Raw genomic sequence first — 27,038 nt, forward strand, 5'->3', positions numbered from 1 at the left:
ATAGATGATGCCATTAATTTCCATGATTACTGTGATTACTGTTAAACAGTCATTAGCACACTGAGAAATTACAGAAAGGTATTGTTGGGGAGGGGAAAAGAGCATGAAATTCTTTTATGGATGAGCACTGTTGGAGCCAGACTCAACTCCCATAATTGCACAGGGATTCTAAAAAGAGGTAGTCAGGCGATGAAAAATATCCTCTGCATATTTACACAAAGAGAAGGGGAAACATACTGTGTTATTACACCACGCTGGTGTTAAGATGGATGACATAGTCTTACAAATGGTCTGATTTTGGTTCAATTGCCCATTTTGTTATACACTACATACATTTCTTTAATGGAGGTTGGGGGGATTATGACTGCCTCAAGCACCGCTATGCAATCTCAAGGAAGAGGTCAGGCCACTGATGGCTGACCTAATGGCTCAGGCTTGATATGAAGATCATCACTGTTGCTATAGAGACAAATTAACACGGAGAAAGACACACAGAAACACAAACACAAGGGGTACAGCATTGAATGGCCCTTAGGATATGCAATCAATATGAGGGACTGTCAATAAACCAATTCCCTTAGGTCTAGTAGAGGCTGCAACACTGGACCATCATGAGGGGAACATCAATGGAAGGAGAAGACACAGATTGATCTGTGTTTGTCTCCAGAGAGAGTAATGAGAAAAACAAACCCACAAATGGCATGAGTGAGTGACCAGAAAGCTCTGTGCATGTACCACCCATGCTCAAACCGTCACTCACCTCACACCGGTGAAATGCACAAAATGAGCTTTAGGGAGGTATACATCACACATAAACTGATCCACACATTTATGCACACACACTGACACAGAATTCAACCGACAAACACCAAGTGCAAATAATAACAAGATACTGGTTTTACTGCTAGCACAAGTAAATAATAATTAATGGCATAATATACAGTAACTAAATACAATAATCTGAAAATATGTATGCCTACAGTGTCTGTGTCTTTTGCTCTTTATTCACCCCCTCCATGTTAACCATCAACCTCTGACCATGAGAATGGATTGCACACAAACTGAAATAAAAATGTCCATTCTTCTCTGTTGACATACAGTACTATAGACCAACTTCTCTGCCACAGGCTCTGACACTTTGAGATAAGGTGTTCCCAATCTCTCCAAGCTCTCTGGTAAAAACAGACCATTTTTACTGTTTGGCAACTGACCACTCAAGTATTGATATTAAGTTTGGCTATTTTTCTTTCTTTCTTGAAATGACCGGCCCCAAATGGCCAATAATACCGCCCAACAACCTCACTAGCAGTGGCTCTCCAAGACCCACACTGTGTACAGATAAAAGCTCACACAAGAATCATATTCATGCAGTGTAATATGAATATTTTGAACTAAGCAATAGCTATTCTAGAGTCTTTCCAGCTTTTAGGCCTTAGACCTCACACACACACACACACACACACACACACACACACACACACACACACACACACACACACACACTTACTTTCCCAATAAAGCCCCTTGGAGTAATCGTTCTCTGGAGCATTGACTCCCAGAAGCTCAACTAATCAGCCCTGCGGAAATCCACCCCACTTTCCAATCACCTGAGCAACGATGCCAGAGCCGATCAATAGCCTGAGAGGCATGGTGGGTGTGCCTGTGCATGCGTGTGTGTGTGTGTGTGTGTGTGTGTGTGTGTGTGTGTGTGTGTGTGTGTGTGTGTATGCATGTGCACACTGACTAGGTGATAGAGGCAGGGGACTGCTATGGAAATGACCAGCGGAGAGGAGAGGATGCTCGGGGTCCTTCAGCATACCTAATTGCCATGCAATTAGGAGGCCACAATGGACGACAGGCCCAGTCGGATGCCCCAGGTCAGTCTTTATAGACTAGCTCCACTAACCAGTGATTCAGCTACTTAAATTAGCTTAGGCTATCTCTTACATTCGCCAAGCTTCTAGCACTGCCATCCACCTGTATCGTGCCATTCATTAGGCTGTACGCATTTGAGAGAGAGTGAGGTGGGAATGGGGGTTGAAAGTGTAGTGAGGCAAGTCGTGCCCTGTGCCTGCCAAGAGCTCAATGTCCTTGAGGAAGCACAGAAAAGCAGGCTGCTAATCACTCTTTGACAAATTTGCTCCCCCAAATTGTTTTTCATTTGGGTAATGCAGCACACATCCAGGTGATAAAATTATCTTTCCAGGTTCATCTTTGTTGTTTTCTTTTTTGTCTCTCTCTCTCTTTGTAGCGTGGTTAAATATGCACACCTTGCCTTTCCCCTCGGGGGAAATCTGCATGACTTTCACAGAACCAAGAAACAGTAAAAAATAATTACACAGAGAATGACCTGCAGTGAGCGTCTGTTTTTTTTTTTGGAGATGAATGCGAAACTTGAAAGGGGGGGTGTCGGTACCTCAAGGTCAGCGACCCCCGATGCCGCTCACTAACTCTTACAAAACACCTGGGAGATGTCTTGTGTTCAAGGAATAAAAAGCATTCTCTCTCTCTCTCTCTCTCTCTCTCTCTCTCCATCAGTTTGTATTTCCCATTCAACCTCAGAGGAAGCATGTTGCATACATCTGTCCTTCTGAGGTATGGAGCCATATGAGTCACCTGTGCATTGCCATACCAGGGCGCTAAGGGAAGCTACGTTTGGAAAACATTGTGTTTGATGGGAGAGATGAGAGTCCACTGGGCACATGGGGCCAGGACAATGGCAGCTCCACATATCCATGATGTGTGGGTAAAGTGAAGAGAAAAACAGAATCAGTTGGAGAGAAAGACAAAGAGAGAGAGAGAAAAGTGAGAGTGGAGGTGACTAGAAATAAAGAAAAGAAAGACAACAAGCAGAGGGGGTAAGTACAGTAGGGACAAAAATAGTCTCACAGCCTAACATACTGTAACAGCATGGCATTGGTGGCAAGTGGAAGGGGAGAAAGTCCCGTCACGAACAGATGCCATCTGTGGACTACTCTTTGTGACTGTTAGCCTCCAGGGACAAAACATATCTATTTCAGCCTGCTAAGAAAGACCACATTTGAAATGATGTGACACAGGGTTATGGAAACATACCAAAATAACCTCATCTGCTGATGCTCAGCATAAGGATCCGCGCTGCAGATGAGGTTAGTAGTCTGTGCTGGCGACTGAGATTGATGAGTCAAGTTTGTGTAAGAGGGAATGAACATGTGCTACATGAACTACCTGAAATATCACCTCCATCTGTCAAGCACACGTCTGAGTCTAACCATAGACATACAGTTAGCAGGCTATTTCAGGTGAATATTTGTGAGCGGGCATAAACACCCTGATGGAATTCAAAAATAACTTAACAGTTGCCCAGTAACACATCTCTCATAGTCTCTCGTTCTCTCCACTTCTAGTATTCTAGTATAGCACTCCTCTGTCTGTCATCGTATAAAGCCGTATAAGCAGTTGTATAAGTATAAGTATATATACTCTTTTGATCCCGTGAGGGAAATTTGGTCTCTGCATTTATCCCAATCCATGAATTAGTGAAACACACACAGCACACAGTGAACACACAGTGAGGTGAAGCACACACTAATCCCGGCGCAGTGAGCTGTCTGCTTCAACAGCGGCGCTCGGGGAGCAGTGAGGGGTTAGGTGCCTTGCTCAAGGGCACTTCAGCCGTTCCCACTGGTCGGGGCTCGAACCCTCCGGTCACAAGTCCAGAGTGCTAACCAGTGGGCCACGACTCCCCTTCTCTTCACTTTATCTCCTCCAGGAACATCAGAACCACTCCTACAGCAGTTGCTATAAAGTTCCCATATCCTACATTCTTTTCAGGGGAAGAGGATATTGTATTGGGTCAGTCTGTTCATCTGTTTGTCCATCTGTCCAGCTCTCCTATCTGTGAGTGTGTCCACTCACATAACTTAAAAAGTACTGGTCCAACAGAGCTGTGGTCCAAGTGACTGAAGGATCTGTACCACCTTCAGGTCAAAGTGCCCACAAGGTTGACCACAGGTTTGACCCCACGGTCATTTCCCGATCCCACCCCATCTCTCACTTCCACACCTGTCGCTCTTCGCTTCCCTATCCAGAAGCCCAAGATATCATTTTTAAAAAGTACTAGACTGATATACTTACAATTCTTATACAGGGCAGAGGGTAACCATATCTCGGTCCTCCAATGGTCATCTGAATCCAGTTCAGATTGCAGACGTTGGAATTTGGTTTCACTTAATATTGCGAGGACCTGCAGTCACCTTACTGCTCCTGTTTGCTAATGTTTTTATCCCTCAATATCTCGAGACAAACAACATTGGTCATTTGCCAATATTTATTGATGTTGATCTACATAAAGGAAAAGCATTAAACACACAGAATGTTCACAGCACCACATCCAGTAGGAACGTTTCACTTCAACCACAATGGTCTCAGACAGACAAGAGATGAAGAAAAATGATGAAATTGGAAACAGCTCAAATGGAGGACAAGGTACTCGAAGCAGAACATGGCAGACATTCCATGTACCAATGATACCAGTTGGTCTTGCAGCGTGTTGTGTAAGCTTAAATATGAAGATATAAAATGGTGCAACAGCAGCATAGAGAAATCCCACTCAATGGAAAAACAACAATAGAGCATAGCAATAAAGAGAGGCTATTCCAGGGTTTTTGCATGGACAGATATAATATGCTTGCTAAATATACTATCATGCATGTCATCCACTGTGCAAGCGTAATAAGCATAATAATTTAAAGCACACAGACACACAGACACACACACACACACACACACACACACACACACACACACACACACACACACACACACACACACCATAACAGTTGAAGATGACGACATTCACACACAGCACAGGCACTTAATCGTTCAGGGTGAAAACAAGGTTGACATCCCCGCGTGTTTTAATGGCATTAATTGTTCGTGGCATTTGCGAGCCATTCTGTGTGTGTGTGTGGGAGTGGAGCAGCCTGATGGACAGAGGGATGGAAAGAGAGACTGTGTGTGTGTGTGTGTTTGTGTGTGTGTGTGTGTGTGTGTGTTTGTGTGTGTGTGTGTGGAGAGGAGGCGGCTGTGTGAAACATCTGTTCCGCCCGTGTGGGTGAGACCATGGGAATGAACATTTTCACACCTAGGCAGCAGTAATACACCCTGGCAGTACTGGAGAAAGACCCAAAAACCCAGCGAGAGACAAGCTTGCAGGAGAAGAACTACTCGTTTTTTTGTTGTTTTGTTTTTTTGGTGTGTGGCACTGTGGCAAAATTTGAGCTCAACTTAATTACCATTGCACATTAAAAAATGTGTTCACTTTGTTAGCTGCAACTCCCGAAAGAAATGCTGGAGATAACCCAGAACCCTACGAGTCATGTGCTGTAAATACTCTTGTGTTTACTATGTCTGTAAAATGCATTTGACATTTTGTGGGATTTCTGATATTTCACTTAGCTCCAAAGAGCCCACAGAATCCAACTGGGTATCTGCATAATGATGCTATTAAATCTTCTGTCAGAATAAACCAAGTCGAAATGTTGTTGTAAAGCCTTTCACAGTTTGAAACACAGAGTGGCTCCACATTAAAAAAACGTAAATGAGCATTGCCAGGAGCTTACGACTTGAGAACCAAATGGTTTGCCGACGTCAAAGAAAATAAAAACTGAACAGATAGTTCTTTTTGAATAATCTGATGCCCTCGCAACCATCTATAACAATCAAAGAGTATTTAAGAAAAACCGAGGGAATGCGAGATCCATCTTCACCAAAACAAATATTGATGGTGGTGGTCTCATTTCATATGGACAGTCGATATTTTACTGAGTTTCCTGATTCATTGGACTGGTCCAGCCCTTTGTATAACCTCCTGGAAGCCAAAAAAGCCAAAACCTAGCATTGGATGATAAGGGCTTAAAACAGTCGATTATCCTCTAGATTTCTATAATGCAGGCAAGCCCCAAAGACAGACAGTAAAGAGACATGACAGATGCACACATTCTGTATGCCCACCCACATATCTTTTTTTCTGCACAGTTCATATTGTGTGTGTGTGACTGCTAATTAAAGTCAATGAAAACCCTAATTTGCAATTATCTTAACGCGTCGCCTCTTATCCAAAACAGTTATGATAACCTAGGGTGTAAATGCCACTAGTGTTACAATAGCTTTACAGCAGATGGGATTGCAGTCTAAATATTACATAATTCCAGCAAAAGGATTAACTCGTATCCTTTTGGCGAGCTTCACATTGGCTCTACTCTTGCTTGTAAGCAGATAGGATTGACCAGGAAAGTAAACCTAGTGTTACCTAAAACTAGAACGCAGAGTAAGTGCTCAGCAATAGAGAATGTGACCTATCTGAGCGATTGAAGTGCATTAGAAGACTTGATGCGAGATTATCGATACAATTCCCATGGCTGAATCGGACCACCATGATTAATATTCTAGGACACTGAATTGGACTGTTATCCCATTTCAGGCTAAATCCGGCATTTTGCGAGAATGACAAAAGCCCAGTCCTTTCAAAGTGAAGAGACCAGCGATCGCTAGCTTTGATTCTAATCCCCTTATTTCTGCTGCACCGGGATTGGGAATGGAGGGGCGGCAGATTCAAATCACAGTGCCTATGCAGTGCTCCCTAAAGCAATTAGGTTGCATGTCAACAATTCCATATCCAATTCCAATTCAAGGCAATCTCCCGCATCTTTTTAGATGATTTTGTCAGTCTTCCAGTGGCTATTTTGGTCGAACGTAATAATTCTAGAGGACAGGGTGCTTCTTCTTCTGTGCTACTAATGATCTCTTTGGGGTTGGAGGGTATAAAGGGCCTATAATTAGAGTCAAAAGGGCAAATCTTGAAGACACGAAGGCTCAGTAGAGAGTAGTAAAGGCTGGCTCTATTGTGGTAGTGACCTTTTACTCACACCAAGGCCATAAAACCAGAGTAAGAAATAAGATGGAGAAGGAAACTGCTCCAGCAAGTCAGACTGCCAGTTTAACACTTTGTAAAGTATATTAAAAGCCTTCTAAAATAATTACACCAAGAAGGTGAAAGAGAGTGATATTGAATGTGGACAACTCACCGCGAGAATAGCAGAGATCTTGAAAGAACTGTTTCCTTTCAGTAGCAGAACAATAGCTACTCAGTCACAGTCGCATAGACCCATTATTGTACCATCACATACACAGTAATATCACACACAGCACTATATCATATGTTTTTGTGACAGAACTTTTCCAAGACTAGGCATTTCTAGAAAACTCTTGTACCCTGTACCAAGGGTATTCCAATGAATAAATTGTCACAATACTGCACATAGGGCTTAACATTTCAGGACGCTGTTGCTATTCATTTACCATGATGGTTCTATAAAGCTTACAGTAAAGACAAAACAATTGTTCTTCTGATTCACTGTGCACATGCACACATACATACACACACACACACACACAAAAGCTGTAACACAAATCCCAATACTCCTTCTCATGTGAAACACTACCGCAGTAATCTTTGGAGTTACAGTTCAATCTAAGAGCTCTTGCATTAGCTCCAAAGTGACTCCACTGTGGAGCGGAACTGGGGATCCAGTCATCCAGTCACTGTCACGGCCGGGTTTTTTTTATAGACATATTGTTTGACTGGCACGTCTGAGATGAACAGTTGTTCAGTAAATTAGATGAAGAGCACTCAGGGGTAGAGCATCCATTAGGCCACAATGATTCATGGTGCAGTGTGAAACACAAACACTCATCAAAACACCAAGCACATCAAATGCACCAAGTGATGTGGGTGGGAAATGAAAAAAGAAAATGTGTGCAATCCCAGGATTTCAAAGGGAAGAAGCTGATATGTTAGGCCATCTCATTCATGTGCCCTAGAATATCACAATGACTCAGTAATCATTCCATTGTGCTTACAGAACTACAATTACCTTTATACACCTTATAGTTAAAAAATAATGACTTCATTCTGGCTCCTGCATATGTGTACATTTTATCCCTCCCTGTCCATTTACATACGGATTCTGGCAACAGGTGGAGATTAGAGGTATCCATAGATGGTGTGGTAGCCATGGCAACTGCAATTCACCAGAATCTCAAAATATGTCAAATAAAACATTTTTTCATGTACATTTTTCACAATTACAGTAACACCAATTTGCCAAATTAACAAGTCATCCTATCAATAGTACTTATCTGAAGAATTACAAAGCCAGCTGCCTCACAGATACGTATTGTTAAACTTCAGCTGCTAGGTACAATTCACTGTAGCCGGCTAATGTTTGGTCAGTGGGACACAGCGAGACACAGGCTCATCGTTCCTGAGATATGAAAGGTTGCTAAGGGTGCTTAGCATCGCGGTGGATTAGCATATTATTTCCCTCTCCCCATTTCCCTCTCTTTGGCTTCTTCCTTATACTCTCATCTTTCTGTTTTAGTCTTTTATATGCTCTGTCTGCTCTTTCTGTACCCCCCCCCTCTCTCTCTCTCTCTCTCTCTCTTTTCTCTCCCTTTCTCTTTCTCTCCAAGTCAGTGCTGATCCCCTCCTACAGGTCTTAAGCTTGTTTTTCTGTTGTGTTAGAGCCATTGCAGCACTAAAGGAAAAAGAATGCGCTGTTTGGACAAGGCGTTACACGGATGCAAACCAACCCATCATGCTGTGTGTGTGTGTGAGTGTGTGTGTGTGTGTGTGTGTGTGTGTGTGTGTGTGTGTGCGTGTGTGTGTGCGTGTGTGTGCGTGTGTGTGTGTGTGTGCAATGCATGCGCACTGCCTGACATGTCTTTGTATGTCATGCATCTGAGGAAATTGTTCCTAAATGGGTCATCTCATAAATCCTACCCCCATTAAAAATGCCATAATAACCTTCAACTACAGGGCACTCGTGTTTTAAAACTATTCAAATGGGGCACTTTACATTCCTGTAAAAAGGCATCGCTCTCATATTTCCTGATATCATGATTCCCCAATGTTTGGACAGACTACAGTTTAAAAGCATTCCACAGCTCTGTTCTATTCGACCAAGGGCAAACAGTTTCATGCTGGAGTCATTTGCATTAACAAAGCTTTAGATAGCTTGAGGGCAAGTGGGCAGCTTTTTGCCCCATGGGGGAATCTACGACTATAGCATCACACTACTGGAACCACAAGAGCTTAATTTCTGCCTTCAGTTCATGGCACAAATGTGTAACTCCGCTTCATTATAATAATGTGCCATTATAAAGTCTGCCCTTGGACAGCTAAGCATGTTTTGACCTCCGTATTGGTGATGCCACAAGCAACTAGTTCAATTCAAGTTTGGGTGACTATAGACCATTAAAAAATGTACACTGAATTTTCACCACATAACATTTTTGGTCTTCAGCTTTGGTTAATTGTTCACTTGACAAGAATGCATTATTAACGCCTATGTATAATGCAAATGTATTCATGTTAATGAGGTCCTCTAATTTTTGTAGTATTTTAGGCCAATTTAGGTAATAGCGGCATAGTGTGAGTAAGCAGCCATAGAACAGGATGTGTGTACAGAAGGGAGAAGGGAACTATGCGGTCCAGAGCACGGGCCGTGTGATAAATGAGTGGGTCTGCCAAACATGAGGAGTAATCATGATTCCAAACACCCACCCACACTAAAAAACACTGTGTACATGTACATGCACATACACATACAAACACATACATACACATACACATACACATACAGAATGACACACACACACACACACACACACATCCATACATTTAATCAGACAAAGTGACACAGACATAGACAAATAAACACTTATTTGAAGCAATTTGTGCACGAGTGCTCTATAGTTAAGAGAGCTATATGTATATAAATGCTTTGTGGGCAGAAACAAGAGCATGTGGCCAGCACACACGAGGTCATTAGCAGCATATTCACACAGCCAAACACCCACTCTAGATTACTCACTGCGCTGTGCTCCATACTCCAAGTATCTATCTATCTATCTATCTATCTATCTATCTATCTATCAGGGGCTAAAGATACACATACTGAACCATTTAAATACAGGACATTAGGTTCAATACAGATGTGTATCGAATGTACCAAATGCAGTCTTAAACAGGAATCGATCTATCTACCAAACAATGTGGATGCAGTTGACAACACAAGACTCACTGACGTTTTTGAAGTACCTTCTCATAGTTGATGCAAACTGCATGGATGATGTGCCCCCATCATAAACACGTGACATGGCGCTCACGCTTGCATCGCGCTGATATATTTTGCTACGTGCCAAACCCTCCTTGCGTAGCATTTTTGTTCAGGCAGCTGGCACAGACTATGAATCCGATGGCCGATGTGTTTATCCATCTATCCATTTATTCAGTGATCGATCCTCCATCCGTCCGTCCATCCTTCCTTTCATTCATCCATCCATCTATCCATCTATCCATATATCCATCTATCCATCTATCCATCTATCCATATATCCATCTATCCATATATCCATATATCCATATATCCATATCCATCCATCCATCCATCAATCCAATCTTTCAAAGGCTCAGAAGACCCCGGCAAATTCATTCCCATTTACAGTAATTATGGTCACAAATCGCAGTTGTGAGGTGGGGCCTACACGCCTGCCGGAGAGACAGCGAGCAGATAATGGTGTGGAACGACTTGCGCTTGACTGGGGCTGGAGAACAATTATGAATCATTCACAAGCAGGTCCGGCTTCAAGAGAGCGCTGCCGCAATCTTTTCATCCACTCACCACGCAGCCTCGGCCTCCTCAAACACACCGTACCTCCTTAACCCCCTCCTTCATAATTCACATCTTTTTTTTTACCTTCGAGTGGATGGGACAAGCAAGCCCAGATATTCAGTCTTTAGTCTCATTCCACCCCCATTCCCACACACACACACACACACACACACACACACACACACACACACACACACACACACACACACACACACACACACACACACACACTTTAACATTTCATCTCCTCTGACAAAAGACTTACCATAGACTTAAGAGTGTTACAAAGCTGAGTCATGGCGGGTAATCGCAGAGAGACAAAAGCACACCTGTTTCTGATCTATTTAATCCATCAATCAGCATAAGAGATCAAGGCAGGCCCAGGTCTAAGTGCAGGGTAGCCTTGATTGTGTGGAACCATCCGAGGTGACAGGAAAACATTAGGGGAAGTGGAGGAGGCTCCTTTAATGGAACCGGGCAAGGCATTGCAGCACTTTTTAAATAACTCTAATACCCGAGAACAGTGTTTCTTTTTGGACACTCGCAGGAAAACTCACATTCTGTGCATGAGCATGCATGTCCAAAAATAAAGAGAAGAGGGGGAGGGAATGAACGAGTGAAAGGAAGAGAAGCAGGGAGAGGGCTAGAGAGACAGGTTGAGGATGGAGTGAGAGATAAAAGAGAGAGAGAGAGAGAGAGAGAGAGAGAGAGAGAGAGAGAGATGGAAAGAGCAGATGGTAGCACCACACACTGTGCTGAACCACCCCTCTACTGCGCACCACACCAGTGACGAGACAAGAAACCCAGCAAGTGAAAGTGAGTGAAGAGACAGCTTCTGTAATTACTCCCTTCTTCTTTTCTTTACTTTCTCACATCACAATCAGATGATCAGTGACAACACCCTCTCACACCTGAGCAGTGACGTGTGTGTGTTTCTGTCATTTCTTTCTCTCTCTCTCTCTCTCTCTCTCTCTCTCTCTCTCTCTCCTCTCTCTCTCTCTCTCTCTCTCTCTCTCTCTCTCTCTCTCTCTCTCTCTCTCCTCTCCCTCACTCTCTCTCTCTCTCTTTCTGTCTTTTGCTCCGTCTCACCCCCAAGCCATTTATCTTTATCTCTTTCACATAGAAATGCACACATACTGCCACATTCTCTGTCTCATCTGAACCTCATCCATCTCTCTCCATCTCTCTCTCTCTCTCTCTCTCTCTCCTTTCCTCTTTTTTCAAGTGAATGAGTAAACCAGTGGAGGAGAGTGTCCCAGCCCCTGCATAGTCCTCAGCCTCCTGTTCCGACTCTAATAGGATTTACAGAGCGGCTTATTTAATGCCTCCTGTCTCTCTACAGTCGGGCATGCAGGTGGTGGGTTGTAAATTATACACGCACCCCTTCAAGCTTCACACAAGGGGGAGGGGTTAGGGGGTAGTGTGTGTGTGGAGGGGGGTTAGTTTAGCTGTACCATCGTATCCTTTCTTCAATGTTATGCACTGAAGACCCCTAAATCACTGCATCATTTTCCATCGCTGTGATTGCGACACAGAAGAAGCAGCCTGCACCCAAAAGAACAGTGAGATCGATCGGCAGGGGGGAGAAGGTGACAGGCTTCCCCACTCGGGATGTGTTAGCAGATGTGTTTGGTCAGTGGGGAGGCGCTGATCCATCTTCCCAGCACCAATCACCTGTCACTGCCAGGACAGAGCTAAAACCACAAGGTATTGGAAGACATTGAGAGCCATTCTCTGAGGTTTTAAGTAGAATTACCAACATTGATCGCATTCAGCCCCCCTACGATTACATCGACTGCATTTCCGAACATGTGATGGCCAAGAGGTAAACACGACAACTCCATCATCTCAGCGCACCTCAGCTATCAGGGCTTTTCAGCAGCGAAATCTGACAGTTTGTGTAATTACTAATAATGAATAGTAGAGACTGGCAAAAAAGATATAGCAGAGTTTTAACAACAGATCCAGACAGTCAATTACTGCCAAAAGTGCTCTTTTACATCCATTTCTTAACTCAGCTCTACAACCAAGCACAGAGTCTGATTAGAGTGATAGGCCAGACGTCCTCCATGATTGTTTCTTCATTCGATGTCCTGCAGACAGGCCACAGCAAATACATAAAACATATGCAGTTTCACACCACTGTACTGCAGACAGAAACAGACGGAGGAGAGGCAGGGGAGACAAATGGAGTGTCTGACGCTCCTGCACTAATTAGTACGTCGGAGTCATCCTGCTAACATCGAATCAAAACAGTTGTGCTGTTTCATTTGAAGCCAGAAGTGGCCTGGATAATTAAGGCTTGGGACAACCCGTCAGGCTTCTCGAGTAGGAACAAATATTTTCGGTCATGTTTTTTTTCTTCTTCTTCTTCTTCTTCTTGCTGACTTGGTCCAATGCCTGAGACATGATAGTCTGCTTTATGATATACCAATTAAAAAGATTATTGAAAAGCTCTGCTTGGGGGTGACATTTAGTGTGGCTCCGATTACTCCTTTGAAGGCAGATCAGAGGTAAATCTTGTTAGCGTCTGTTAAATCGAATCTATCGCTGTGGAGCGGTGCCAAACGCGTGCGAGCCCTCCATGTTCAAAAACACCTCAGAATCACACAGCCACAGCTAGGGTACATTCAAACAAACACCCAGCAAAGAGTAGCCAAGTGCTAAGCATTAAAAATGAGCTCTGAAAAAAGGGGGGAAAAAACTCTGAATCAATATAACTGAGGGTATACACAAGGAGGAAAGGCCCGCAAAGGCTCAGGGAACAAAACAAAGATAGAGAATGATAGAGGGATGGAGGAAAGGGAAGGGAGGAGGGGTGAAATTCAATGACCAGAGCAATGGCAATTTCCTTGAATGATTTAAGAACTACAGCCTCCATTCACGTGGCACACCAAGCAGTGGTGCCAGGAACCCCCAGGGTACCTCCTGCCAGGAGAGTGTGGAGGGCCCCGAACAAGCCCCGACATTCAACAGCCGCGGAATTACTGCCCCCCCCCCCACCACCACCACCACCACCCCTGACCTGTCATGTGCACTCCCAGTCTTCCAGTGTCCCTCTCTCTCTCTCGTTCCCTCTATCCAGCCAGACAGGCTCTCCCACTCGGCCTGTTCTCTGACTTCTCCTCTCTCTCACTCTCTCTTGCTCTTTAGTTTCCTCTCTCTCTCTCTTTTTCTCATTCTGTAGTTCTCCCTCTGCTCTCTCCCCCTCACTCTGTCATTTAAACAGGCTCAGTGGAGCACAATATGCCAGTTGTTCAGCCTTAAAGCAGAGATGACAAATGCATATTCTATGTAGTGTCTATCAACACTGAATGGACCGGAAGTCTCAATGCCACTGCACTGTGCCAGGGATCTGAACTGCATTGTAATGCATGCTTTTTTCCCCTATACAAACACACACACATGCACACACACACACAAACACACACACACACACACACACACACACACACACACACACACACACACACACACACACGCACGCAAACACACACACACGCACACATGTGCTGTAGCCTACATAAACATTTCAATATTTGATAACTGTTGTTGACACATTCCTGAAAGCAACTACAAGAATCAGCTAAATCCTTCCCTGACATGGAGACAAAGCTACAGGATGTTTTTTTTGGAAGCACAAAGAGTATAAGTGCATTTCCACACCCACAGCTTACCTAACAAGTCAGAGAAAAAGGCTTTGGCTGAAACTGAACACACTAATGTGCCCTTTTAAAATGACCGCCGGTCGGCTCGGCGACCTTAGGATGGGGCAGGCCGAGTCCCTCATCCTAATCAGCACTGTGACGGGTGCCACATACTCACCAACTCACTCCACAAGCAACGCACGGCAGTCGACAATTCATATTCAATCAGTGGGTTAATACAAGTGTGAATACTGGAACATCACTAATCAAAGATGACACTGTGCACTTCACTCAATTCATCAAACAGTACGTTGTGCGCTGTGTTCAATATTCTGGTCAGGCAAAGTTGCAAAAGACACATATGGCATAAGCACCTTAAGGGGATAAAAGAAGGCAAACCGCTCAAAGCCTTTCCAAATGAAATGGAATTGGATCTAATTTAAACTAATGTGTGTGCACAAGTACAATGGCTACATTTTTCACACTGTGCAATGCTCTAAAAGAGTGACTGTTTATCTTTTTTTTTCTTTAAGAATGTAAAATGGCTATTTTCAATTAGACTAAAAACACTCAGTCTCAGTCTCCATGCTCTGTGTCACACGGATCATCTCCATACTCATAACATAGAGTATCTGTTTATTTTCTACACAACTGATATCCTTATTAAAAACATCAGCATTACTAATTGATATGTCGACATACAGTATATCCAAAGACCTAATTAAAGTTTAGTTATTTACGTAAACAACATAAGCTACCAATGAGAAAAAAATACCAATCGACAAAAGAAAAAAGAGCTACCAATGAAAAGAGTAATTATTGTTATACTATACAGCATGTTTCTATATGTTAGAGCCTTTATCACTTCTTTTTCTGATGAATAGCGTAATTACAAACTCCAGAGATAAGAAGCAATAAAGGCATACGAGTACACTGAAACAGGAACACACAACACCAGGTCAAGTGTGCAGATGGGAGAAGGAGGACATGGAGAGTATAATAACTGTATGATCATTGCCATCACTTTCTTTCTTTTTATCTCTCTCTTTCTCTCTCTCTCTCTCTCTCTCTCTCTCTCTCTCTCTCTCTCTCTCTCTCTCTCTCTCTCTCTCTCTGTCTCTGGTGTGTGCTCCTTATTCACTGATCATTGCAGTTCGCAATATTGGCCTGATCGATCCTTGCAGACTCAGTGGCAAAGTCGACCTGGGGCTCGATAATTCAGCTGTCTGGCTGCTGGAAATGGCTGGCCTTTCCATGACCACGTTCACTGGCCACTTTTCAAACACCATTATACGGACACAGGCCTTTCAGATAACCCATGGGTACTTGTGTGAATAATAACGGATAATTCAGATCTATTGGAAAATCCTATTGTTTCCTTCAACCGAGCTAAGCAAGTAACATGCAATTCCAGCCCGAGATTTTCCACTGGTCAATTACTTCTTTTGATGTCTTGCGCTTGAAACGCATCGGAAATCTTTGCTTCTGTCTCCATAAGAAATATTAGACCATGGATCTCTTAATCTCTCTACAGATACAGTATGCGAGAGGTGCTTTCCAGTCAATTGCATCCAGCTAGTCAAGCCTGAGTAAAAGGAGCAAAAGAGAAGGGTGTTTCCTCTTTATGGTTGCTCCTATCCCAGCTATGAGTACAAACTTCATCTTCATTTGCACTTAGAACATGTCCCATCTGCATTCACAAATAAATGTGAATGCTAAGGCAGCAGAGGGATAAGGCTAGGTAACTGCACGGCATGTTTGAACATGAGATGTTCGTAAAATACGTAAAATACCTCAACTTTAGCTGGTTCTCTGGGAAGTATGGTACTGTATATGTTGACATATCAATCAGTAATAATACTGATACAGTAGTTATGGCAGTTAAAGATAAACATCTTATATCTCCATCCACATATAGTCACTGACAGAGACCTTCCTACTGACCTCATAAGCTCTGAACATCTACAAACATTTAATAATTGTTTCCATAATTCAAAAATGTGGTTCCATCTCCACACCACACAATTAACACCCCATGGTTTGAGTTGGGATTAGAAGTCAGCACATCCTCCATCCCTCCCCATCATGCTCCTAGGCCAGGTTCTCTGGCAGCTGGCTGGCGAGTACCCTTTCGCCCCCCTCCCTCGCTTGCTCTGCTTCACATTTCACATGCTCCACACCCCTAAACACTCTGCCCGAGACATGTCTAGTTCATGAGGAGGGAGGGGGCGATGCCAGCTGGTGCAATTTTCTGACTTTTCAGACTTTTGCATCTGCACTTGTATCCCCTTATGAGACTTTTTACATGCATGACAGGATTCTTGTGCTTGCCAACTAGATTATCTAAAGTAGTTTTTCCTAAGGTCAAAGCCGGCACATATGTTTTTGGGGTGTTACTGATTTCCCCATTGGTATAATACCCACTGCGTATTACATTAAAATAATGTATAACTGGTATTTTAGTTCTTTGACTTTTGATAGTGGCACCACACATTATGGCAGGAGATTGCTATCTAATCACACTGGTTCAACTTTACAAGGCAGTAGAGCTACCCTGATTCACTGTTCACTCAAGGCAGAACTTTCAACAGTTTTTAAGCTTGTTAACCCTTAAAGGTGTAGGTTTTTGAACGTTCTAAGTTCCGCAACAATTGAAGGTTCTAAAATTCTATGTTGAATTCAATGAACCCAGATATTCTTTAGAACGTTCATTTCTCAACATTCTGGGTTAAACATGCCTGCTTCTAAAACCACCCACTTTCACTTTCACTCTGCCACTTCTAACTCTAGCTCCATCAATATACTGACATAAAAACACAGAGAGAAAGACAATGAGAGGGAGGGGGTAGAGAGAGAGAAAGAGAGAGAGATAAACAGAGAGAAAGAGAGAGAAAGAGAGAGAGAGAGAGAGAGCATTCTTACACACATGCATTTATCATTGTGCTGCCTGAGATGTCTAGTCTTTCCCTACGATTCACCCACTTTGGCTTATCCTCAGTGATGCCCTCAGGTCATTGCCATTCTGAACTTGTCAGATCAGCTACCCACAATGCACTGTGGGAAATGTCAGGCTTCATTTGGTCTTAGTCCACCTTTAACTCCACAGGAGGAAAAATTGGCACATCTCTCAGGACCTCTGTTATGCTGCATCACTGTAACTGACTTGTGAGTGTCATCTAAATTGTGAGTGTCACAAAGCTTCTTGGCTGATTACTATGATTCACTAGATAAAAATATCCCAAAAATAAAAATGGTTAATCGAGTCCTCTTGGGTCAGTTTCTACTTTGCTCCTGTGCTGACCAATACATGGATTTCTATGGAACGTCACGAAAACATGCGTGCGCAACCAAGAGGCAGAAAGCACCATAGAACAGCATAGAGCAATGCAAAAGAGCAAAAGAATAAAATGAGTTTTTGCGCTGAAAACTGCACCAATTCGAAATCACGATGGTTAGAGAATGTTAAATATGTTCAATATCCCTAACGGAATGCATGTCTTCGCCAAAAATGACAAAATACGATGTTATATTAATAATCCAAATGAATGTCAAACTTTGAAATATAGTCTAAAATGAGATGTTATTATCATTGAGACAACAGGGGTATACAAAAAAATCCGATTGTAGCTTACAGCAGCCGACTATTTAGGTTAAGTTTATAACGTTGTGGACGGCCACCAAGCGTCTTCTGCCTCACGGCTGCGCGCGCATCTAGTTTTGTTGGTAAACGGGAAACTCGTGTATAGAACTGGCCTTTCTACTCAGTGAGAGTGGACAACCTGGGTGCAGGCATCAATAGCTAGGTTCATTGTGGTGGGTGATAGATAACATAATGCTTCAGCAGCCCTCCTGTGGGTCCCCGCCTGGGCAGCTGAGGCATAGCTGCCATCTTCCTGTGCCTGTTCAACTGAAAATAACTCTAGAGGATCATCATGCTCCTGCTTTTGACCTTTAGATAGCTCTCAGCCACAGTCCAGGCCACAATTATCCCCAATGGACAGTTCATGACCCCCTTTTAGACTATTACACGTTAAATCTAGTGTATACTGGCCCAATAACAAAGACCTGTATCTTGGTGCATAGGGGCTTTATGGTGCAGTTCATATATGCACTTTAAATGGTTGAGTGGAGTTTAACTGGTGGTAGAGATTGGCTTGGGATTACTTGAGGTTCTTATATATTGTAGTTACTATTTGCCAGAGATTACCTGCAGTGCAAGATCACGGCAGAGAATTTTTCTTTTTTTTTGTGCATGGTTACTGTAAGTGCTGTATTTTGCCTCCTTACAGCACTGGGTTTCATTTCATAAGCTGCGGCAGGACTTTTAGAGGTCCATCCATCCATCCATAGCAGAGTTTTTTTTTTGTCTTTTTCTTTGACCTTCTCCTTATCCGTCATCCGCTCATCCTAAAGTGAAACCATTGGTGGGCAAAAGTTGAAAGGCAGTGCTCCCATGACAGACACCCGACTTCTTCCAGTCCCTCTTAACAGCTCGCTTTCATCCATCCTCCCTCGTTTTTTCATCCATCCCTGACATTTGCCACTGACTGCCATCCCTCTGCTTGGTCACGCAGTGCCTTGATTAAAATTGAATGGCCTGGTGACAATGAGCAGTGAGACTCAGAAACAGGAAGCCATTAATTCCTGGCACCGGCAGTGTTTTGATCTTTGTCTTTATCTCCTTACCCCTCATTCCTGCATTGTCTAAGATCACTTAATCCTTCCCTTTTTTGCCCATCAAGTCCTATTCCTAGTGATTCAAACATCCATCATTGTGACTCTTGTGTCTCAAAGCCCTCTCTGTTAAAGATGCAGTCAGTGATTCTAGTGAAAGTTTGTCAATATGTGCTCAACTGCCAATGAAATGCAATGTTGATGGTTTAGAATTGGTTCAGGTTAGGTCTGACCCATAATCATTCTTATCAATGTACAGAGCCAGGACAGTAGAAATACTGGCGATTTCTGGGCACACACAGAGGGCAGACAGCTAGAGGGTGATGAGGAGCCTTGGGTTGGATTTGATGAAAACTCTATTGGATTAAAATCTCGAAACTAATCTCAAAAGAATATTCCCATTTGCTTCTTCCTCATTTTTTCTTCCCAAGTAGAGCTTCATATGCATAGTCTTTTCCCTTAAACCCCACAAACTCCTTAATGATTCATACAACACTTCAGGTATCATTGCCGTAATTGCTCCAGCTCATTAAGTGTGTGACCTTCTCCTCCCTGTTTGTAAATGTAGGCGGTAAGTGCTGGGACCTAACAGTGGGGTGTGTTCGAACAAAAGAGCAAGGCGAAAGGGCACCAAGACGGGGCTGTCACTCAAGCCCTCTTGCACCCGAGGAGGCTAATCGATCTCGGAGTCAAAGCACGCCAGCTTAAGCAACAGAGGGCTCTGTATGCTGAGAATGGCAAATCAATCCAAGAGCTACTGCACCACAGGCCCCGGAGACAGAGTCCTGAGGGGGGTTCCAGCGGTCAGAACTGTGCTTATCTCATTGGAAGTCCTCTAAATTATCGCTTAAGCTAGAAAAAGGAAAAAGAACAATGTCTGTGGCTAGCTTATTTGCGCTGTACCAATGTGATTGACATTTGGATCACCAGGGTGCTTGAGGATTCACTCTTGATTAGCGGCAGCATCTGCTGTGCCCCGTTTCGCCATGTGAACTTTCGCTGGCCGGTTTTGTGCCTGGCCAGCATCCTGCCTTCCACAATCATCTGCTGTCATTTCTGCCAACTTTGCATTTGTGAGGAACTGGCTTAGTGGAGTAAAAGGCCTCTCTCCAGATTCTTTGAAGCCTCAAGTGATCCTTTGGCTAATTTAGCACAGGATTTGCAATCCACAGGTCAGCTGTGTGTGTGTGTGTGTGTTTGGACATAATCCTATGTCCTTCCTAGACGTTCAACGGCATTTAGTCCACAAGCTAAAAGTTTTAATAAATTAATTTATAGTTCAGAAATGTGTGTGGGTCATCTCTGTCCTTGGAATAATCCAGAATAATCAGATACTTAATTCTAATTCTACTTAATTCTAATCTACATACTGTACAGTAGGGCCTAGGCAGTGTGATGGTGGAAAGAAAACGGCCATCTTTCACAACCCTTGATGCCAGAGGGCTATGGATAAAAGAGAGAATCAAATATATCTTTAGATAGATAGATAGATAGATACAGTAGATAGATAGATAGATAGATAGATAGATACTTTATTGATCCCCAAGGGGAAATTCAAGAATTATCTTTCAAACCCTTCACCTTTATAATTTTTTGTTTTAGCAACTCATTTTGTTCCCTGAGCTCCACTTACAGTACAAGTTCCGTGTGGTTGCTTGCAGCTGTGATCTGGATACAGGTATGACCCAAATGGAAATCACTAAAGCATCAAAACACTATGGATACAGGTATGACCCAAATGGAAATCACTAAAGCATCAAAGCACTATGGTCTGGATACAGGTAAACACTATGATCTGGATACAGGTATGACCCAAATGGAAATTACTAAAGCATCAAAACACTATGGTCTGGATACAGGTAAACACTATGATCTGGATACAGGTATGACCCAAATGGAAATTACTAAAGCATCAAAACACTATGGTCTGGATACAGGTATGACCCAAATGGAAATCGCTAAAGCATCAAAACACTATGGTGTTTTTTTCCGCTAAATAAAGAGACTACCAGTATTCTCTGTCAAAAAGAATTTGTGGTATACTATTGCATTTCCTTTCAAATGAAAGACGACTGCACTGTTTCTGAAAGACAGAAGAAATTGAACCCAAAAAACATTATGGTAAAGGATGAATCCAGAAAGCAATTTTCTCTGCAGAACATCTTGGGATATCCATATTCACGGTAAGACATGCTCTGGTGATGTCAGCCATTCTCTTCCATATTAACTACCAGTAATCAGTCCCAAATAGTTAATATTCTACACACAGACTCAATACTTCCACCTAGCTTTGCATCACAGACCACAGACCATGCATGGAGAAGAAGTGTGCAGGTGTGCTTTCCTACATTCACCCCTTTAACATACACCCACGCACACAAGTTCCTTTTTTTCTCCTTTTCACTCAACACCTGGCAAAATCAACATGCTTTGCCCATCAATGAATACAGAAAAATGCCTTCATTGCGCAGAAAATTAATGTTACCACTTCATTTTCCAAATAAAAATGAGGTATTTTACAACTGCAAACAGACGTTCCTGACACTCCTAAACCAAAATGACAGGGTGTAGGTACATGCAATAAAATAATCAATAGGGTAATTATTTGCCAAAGCCTACTCACCTTCTTGTACCGCCTGGAAGGGATTGTTTGGATCAATCAGTTTAATCGAATGGGTGATCCTCTCGCTCTGTAAAATGTCGTCATTCAAACTCAGGTCTGAAATGGCGAGTTGAAAAATCTCATTATCCCGTATCGCGTTGTGCTCGAATATGGCACCTGTTGAAGAAAGAAAGTGCGCACGGTTACAACGTTCATTAGGTGAGTTCACTGATTAATAGAATTAACTATTTTTATATTTTGTTCAAAAACACGTTTGGGAGAGATAGCTCATAATGGTTTACCATTACCTTACCACTGACATAAGCATCGACTGTTTAAGTTTTAGGCCTACATGGTGTTGGTAGACTCTAATCTCTGTACTATTCTAAATTGCCGTTGTGAGTTATTTTGACATGGACTATAAATTGTCCTTATCTTGAACACTGGCGCGTGGTCTTTATATACCAGTCGTTTAACATTTAGATCTGGCCACGTCGAGTAATTGATAAGTCGTGGGATTTCTGGTAACAGATAAATACGACATTTAAAAATTAGGAGTTTTATATTCTACAAAGTAATCCCCATGGTCTCAATATTCATCAATCAGTGTCACTAACGCCGGCAACCAATTCCCTATTTAAAAATATCTACACAGGCAGGCAAATCACCAACCAGTCTTCTCTCTGCATTATTGGTTAGCCAGATACTGCACAACTAGGCAATAAATCCAAACGCTAAGGATTAAATCAATGTCACTGGTTTGTGCACAGCATATGCCTTATAAAAAAGACCTTCGAATAATTACGTTGCGATATTGGGGGGGTAGGGATCATGGCTTCCCCAATGAAACAAAGCAATGTTTCCAGTCAATTCACACAGTAAAAGAGTGTCTAGCATCCCACCTCCTCTCGTGAAAGTATCAAAAGTAGTAGCATATACGCAGCATAGGCCTACGTGCCAGAGGAATCAGTGCACTTGCTGTAACCCACCATATCTCACCTCTACAGGTACTAGAGTGCGCGCGCGGGCTCGTTGATGCGTATGAATAAACATTTGTTGAGTTATGTACAAATGCCGCTAATCTCATGGCATGCTGACATTTTAGTCGCTTTGTTTGACACTGATATCCCCTAAAATATCTAAATGTGTATGAGTAGGCCTACAATACACAGCACTAAAACAAAAACAATCACAAAAGAGTCCTTGATTGTAAAAAAAACAACATTATACTGGATTGGGCTGATTCGCCCGAATACTACTGCCTATGTTATCTCTAAATAAGTGTGCTGTAATGTAAAAACAGAGCTCTCGTCGTCTGTTATCCTTTCATCAGACGTGACAGGAATGAAAAAATGGAACTGTTGCCGTGTCAAGTTTCTTAGAACGAGTCATTTTGAGGGCCATGGATAAACTATGATTAGCTGCTAAAATCGACAGCTTTTGGCTATTTCTAAGAGGGTATATTTCATGATGTATTACACTGCCTTTGTAGCCCTAGCCTACATGTACCCAATGCTCACTAAATATGGAAACAATTGGGCTAACTGTTAAGATGATTCAACAATTTCATCTAGAATTAGTTTTATCTCGATAATGCTGTCATACAAGAGCTTCATCATCTGCAACGATATCAAGCGCTCAAACTCATCCTCACTGCAACAGTAGCCTGTCCCCGTCCGTGCGATCCCCTTCATTGCTGTTATGATGCCGTCTAGATTTGTGATTCACAAATTACTAAATGCTTGTATGTGAATATGTGTTGTTAGGTAGCGGTTCACTGCCTGTTAAGACACCACAAGGTAAGGGTAGCCCACATGTTATAATCTTAGACAATTATGAAGACTTAGGCATGTATACGTATGCGCGGACAGACAAAACACCAACACTAAGAGTCATGCATATGAGGTAAATTCATATTTCCATCACGTTCTGCTGAAAGTTCAAGCTTAAGGCCGGGAGGGGCCGACTCTCGGTTTAACCCTCGATCCTGCATGCGGCGTTTTCAATTCTGTTTTCGGTTGAGACTTAACTTAGTTGGACTGACTTTAAACTGAGGCTCGGTCACTGACTGACAGGTTATCTGAAAAGTTTCAGTTAATATCATTTTAAGCGTTTAGTTTACAGAAACGAATCTGATGGTGGATCTGGCAGATCGGGTTACATATTTCGCAAACTGTATCACTGACGTGCATTTGCTAGGTCTGTGTGCTCTTGTAGTCTCCAATGGTTTAGCTACCCGCGCCCATCCGGTGTCTTACCGATGTGGATGATGGAATCAGCCCGCGCTGAATGGCATTGCAGTATCCACAGAAAAAGGCAGATCACAATCAACTCCATGATCTTCGTCTTCCCTCTAAATAGCTCATTCACGCGCCTGAGCTTCCACGGAAATCCAAACAGGTTCAAAACGCGGAATATACGAGGAGGCAGATTTGCAAAGAAAAGGCAGAGTGTTCAGCAACCACAATCTCCGGTACAGACCACAGAAAAAAACCGTCAGATGTATTCTCAAGAGGGAAAAAGAGTTGCAGAGAGGAGGGAAAGGGTGGAAAGAGAGCAAGGGAAAGGTGGGGAGAGCGTTGCGTTGTTAATCAGAGACAGCAAGTAAGAGTCCGCACGCTCCTTCTGCGCTCTCCACAGCGCTCTCAACAGCATCTGAGATACAGCAAACTGCAGAGGAGTGAGCCACCCTCCCCCTCCCCGCACTCTCTCTCTCTCCCTCTCTCTATCCTTCACGTACACACAGTCGCACAAATACACACAAGGATCGGACGCTCGCAATTTCGCTCGTTTTCTTACACCACGTGATTGCAGAGACAGTGGAGAATGGTCTGGTGGAGCCGCCGAGAAAGGAGAAATGTATTGAAGCAGGAGGTTGAAACGGAAAGACAGACGAATGGTACGTTGACTGAAGAAACCGAGAGGCACCTGACATCCGTGAGAGTCTTAGACAAGCCGGCAAAGTTTGATCAGGAGTGGGAAACTATGTACAACGGCTAGTAAATATCTATTTTTTGTATCTCATAATAAGGATGTTATTCGGGTTCTCAACCTGCCCGTAGCCTACACTTAAACTAACTTGCCGCGACTGCTGTTATCGCGGAGGCTTTCGAAAGAGGGAACATCTGCCAGGACGGTTCAAGTGGAACTGGAGAAATGACTGGAAGCGGGTATCAAGAAGGAAAATGATGAAGGCAATGAGACGGACTCGGTTTCGTCCACAGCATGCACAAATTCGTCGAAAAGGTTTGCACTTCTGGGGATGGTCAATATGTTCTGTAAGTCACTCAACAGCTGATGAGCCCATGATGACTACACTGCGGGTTGATGCATTGGCAATGTTAGAATTGTTTTATTTCGAGAATTTTATTTTCAACTGTAAACATTTAAACACAGATCTAGGCACTGTTTATATAAGTTCAGTTTTAACTATTTCAACAGGTGTAGCCTATAGTCACGTCTTAGGTTTTAACCTGGTGAAATGACATGACTAATCCCTCTTTATTATTTATTGTGCTTTCAGATTAAACGCCCGAGCCGCCATTCTCCTCTGGAAAACGATAATCTTTACCTTACAATTAAAGGATATTTCTTGGCGACAGCAACAAACGGAAATATCTCTTAATTGTTGGGAGAAGGCTATCAGGTCGCTAACTTTCAGCACCACAGTGGTGGACAGCGCCATTCAGTTGGTCTCCCGCAGTACGTAACATAAGCCTAATGTATCAAAACCATTTACTTATGATGTAGCCTACAATAGTTAAACATTCATATTATTAATACATCGATATTTTGCTATAAGCCTTTGTTTTTTTATTTGACTTGCACAGCAAACACGTCCATAGACAAATACTGACATACACTGTACATGTTGAGCATTACAACTACCGGAGCATGGTCGGAAGCAGTTCGAAACCTGGGGCAGTTCCGTGTTCATTGGAAATGTTTGCTTAAAATATGTTCATGAACTTGTTAAATTGGGTACACATTATATATATTTGGAAACCAGCAACCGTCTCGAAAGTGTCTTTGGAAACCACAGGCCTAATAAATAATAATTTGGTCAGTTAAGAGTGAGATGAGAATGTCACTATTCCATTGTCAACTGAGTGGACGGACAGTGGACCTCTAGGACACACACTTAGTTTGGGCTTATAACAAGACAACATGATATTATCAGATATGTCACAGAGGTGAGAGTATGTTTGTTAAGTGTCAGATCTTGATTATTGCATTAGAGACTGAACAGGCAATATGACAGAGAAAAACAAATGTCATATAAATCAATGGATTAGTGTTGCTGGGTCTGTCGTGTGAATATTAATGGAGTCTAGGCCACAAAGCTCACTTCTGGTGCAACAAACTTTCCAGATACAGAATATAAATATGATCCATATGCCTACTGTCCATGATAACCCAAAGCTATGATTATATGGAGTCAACAAATAATAGCAGCATTCCTAATAGCATATTACTGAGAAACTGAGATTTTGCCCTGATTGACATTTCTGTGAAATATATAATTTGTTTGCATACTATAAACACTGCTCATTATATTTGTCCCACATAGCCTTAGAGCTAATTTAAGATACTGCTGAGTTGCTCTTATTTGTGTTTCCACTGTGAGTGCATTGCTGCATATAAGAGTCATAACGGATAACAGCCACAGGTTGATCTTAGGTGACAGTAGTACAGACCCTAAAACAGGGCATGCGTGCCCTTGTAGCAGGCTGTACCACCCCATGGGTCCTCTCTCTCTCTCTCTCGCTCTCGCTCTCTCTCTCTCTCTCTCGGCCCCAGTCCAAATCTAACACGTTTGAGTCCACTAATGTGATGCTATTCCAAAGTGTTGATTTGCTGACTCAAGGCATGCATGGCTGGCTGTTGCAAAAATTCAACTGGAGTGTCGATTTCCTTGGAGATCTGGATGCCCCTGACCAACAAACAGCAACCCTGCAGTTTAGTCACATCTTCTCAGCCGCATGTAAAAGTCCAGAGGGTTGAAAAGTAATTGCAATCATCTGCTAAGCATGCTTAATATCGCTGCTAATATGGTATTAGTGTTAACTACTCAGAGAAAAACCATAGTTGCTAACCTTATGGGAATGGGAAATTGCATTGCAACCAACAAAGTAACTTAGTTAGCAACTTAGTTAGCAACTATGGTTTTGGGAAACGTGCCCCAGTCTGTTTTTTAAATTCTTGCAATTGTTATGGAACCATGCAGAATAATATTAAGTGTAAAGGAGTGTTTTTGTTTCAGCAAAATTGGAAATCAGATGTAGCCTACTTTGGGAAAAAAGCCATTGACACATGAAAATGTAGGATGATGTGAAAGTAAATGATAAAGTGAACACAGGTGTCACGGTTGCAAGGGCTTGACCCAAACGTAGGGCA

The 27,038-nt window shown here is 42.7% G+C and overlaps 1 protein-coding gene across 5 annotated transcripts in view; it reads right to left on the minus strand.

Moving 5' to 3' along the window:
- The window catches only part of grid1a (glutamate receptor, ionotropic, delta 1a), a 251,123-nt gene extending 226,742 nt beyond the window's left edge, over positions 1-24,381 (minus strand). For all 5 annotated transcript variants that reach the window (XM_042066357.1, XM_042066355.1, XM_042066356.1 and 2 more), the window contains exons 1-2: positions 23,900-24,381; positions 21,663-21,818 (exon numbers count right to left, since the gene is read on the minus strand). In XM_042066357.1, the coding sequence (XP_041922291.1) occupies positions 21,663-21,818; positions 23,900-23,978 (235 nt within the window). In that variant the 5' untranslated portion in view covers positions 23,979-24,381. The remainder of the gene's footprint in view (positions 1-21,662; positions 21,819-23,899) is intronic.
- Positions 24,382-27,038: the final 2,657 nt, after the last annotated feature.

Source organism: Alosa sapidissima, chromosome 16 (assembly GCF_018492685.1).
Source record: "Alosa sapidissima isolate fAloSap1 chromosome 16, fAloSap1.pri, whole genome shotgun sequence".
Lineage (NCBI taxonomy): Eukaryota > Metazoa > Chordata > Actinopteri > Clupeiformes > Clupeidae > Alosa > Alosa sapidissima.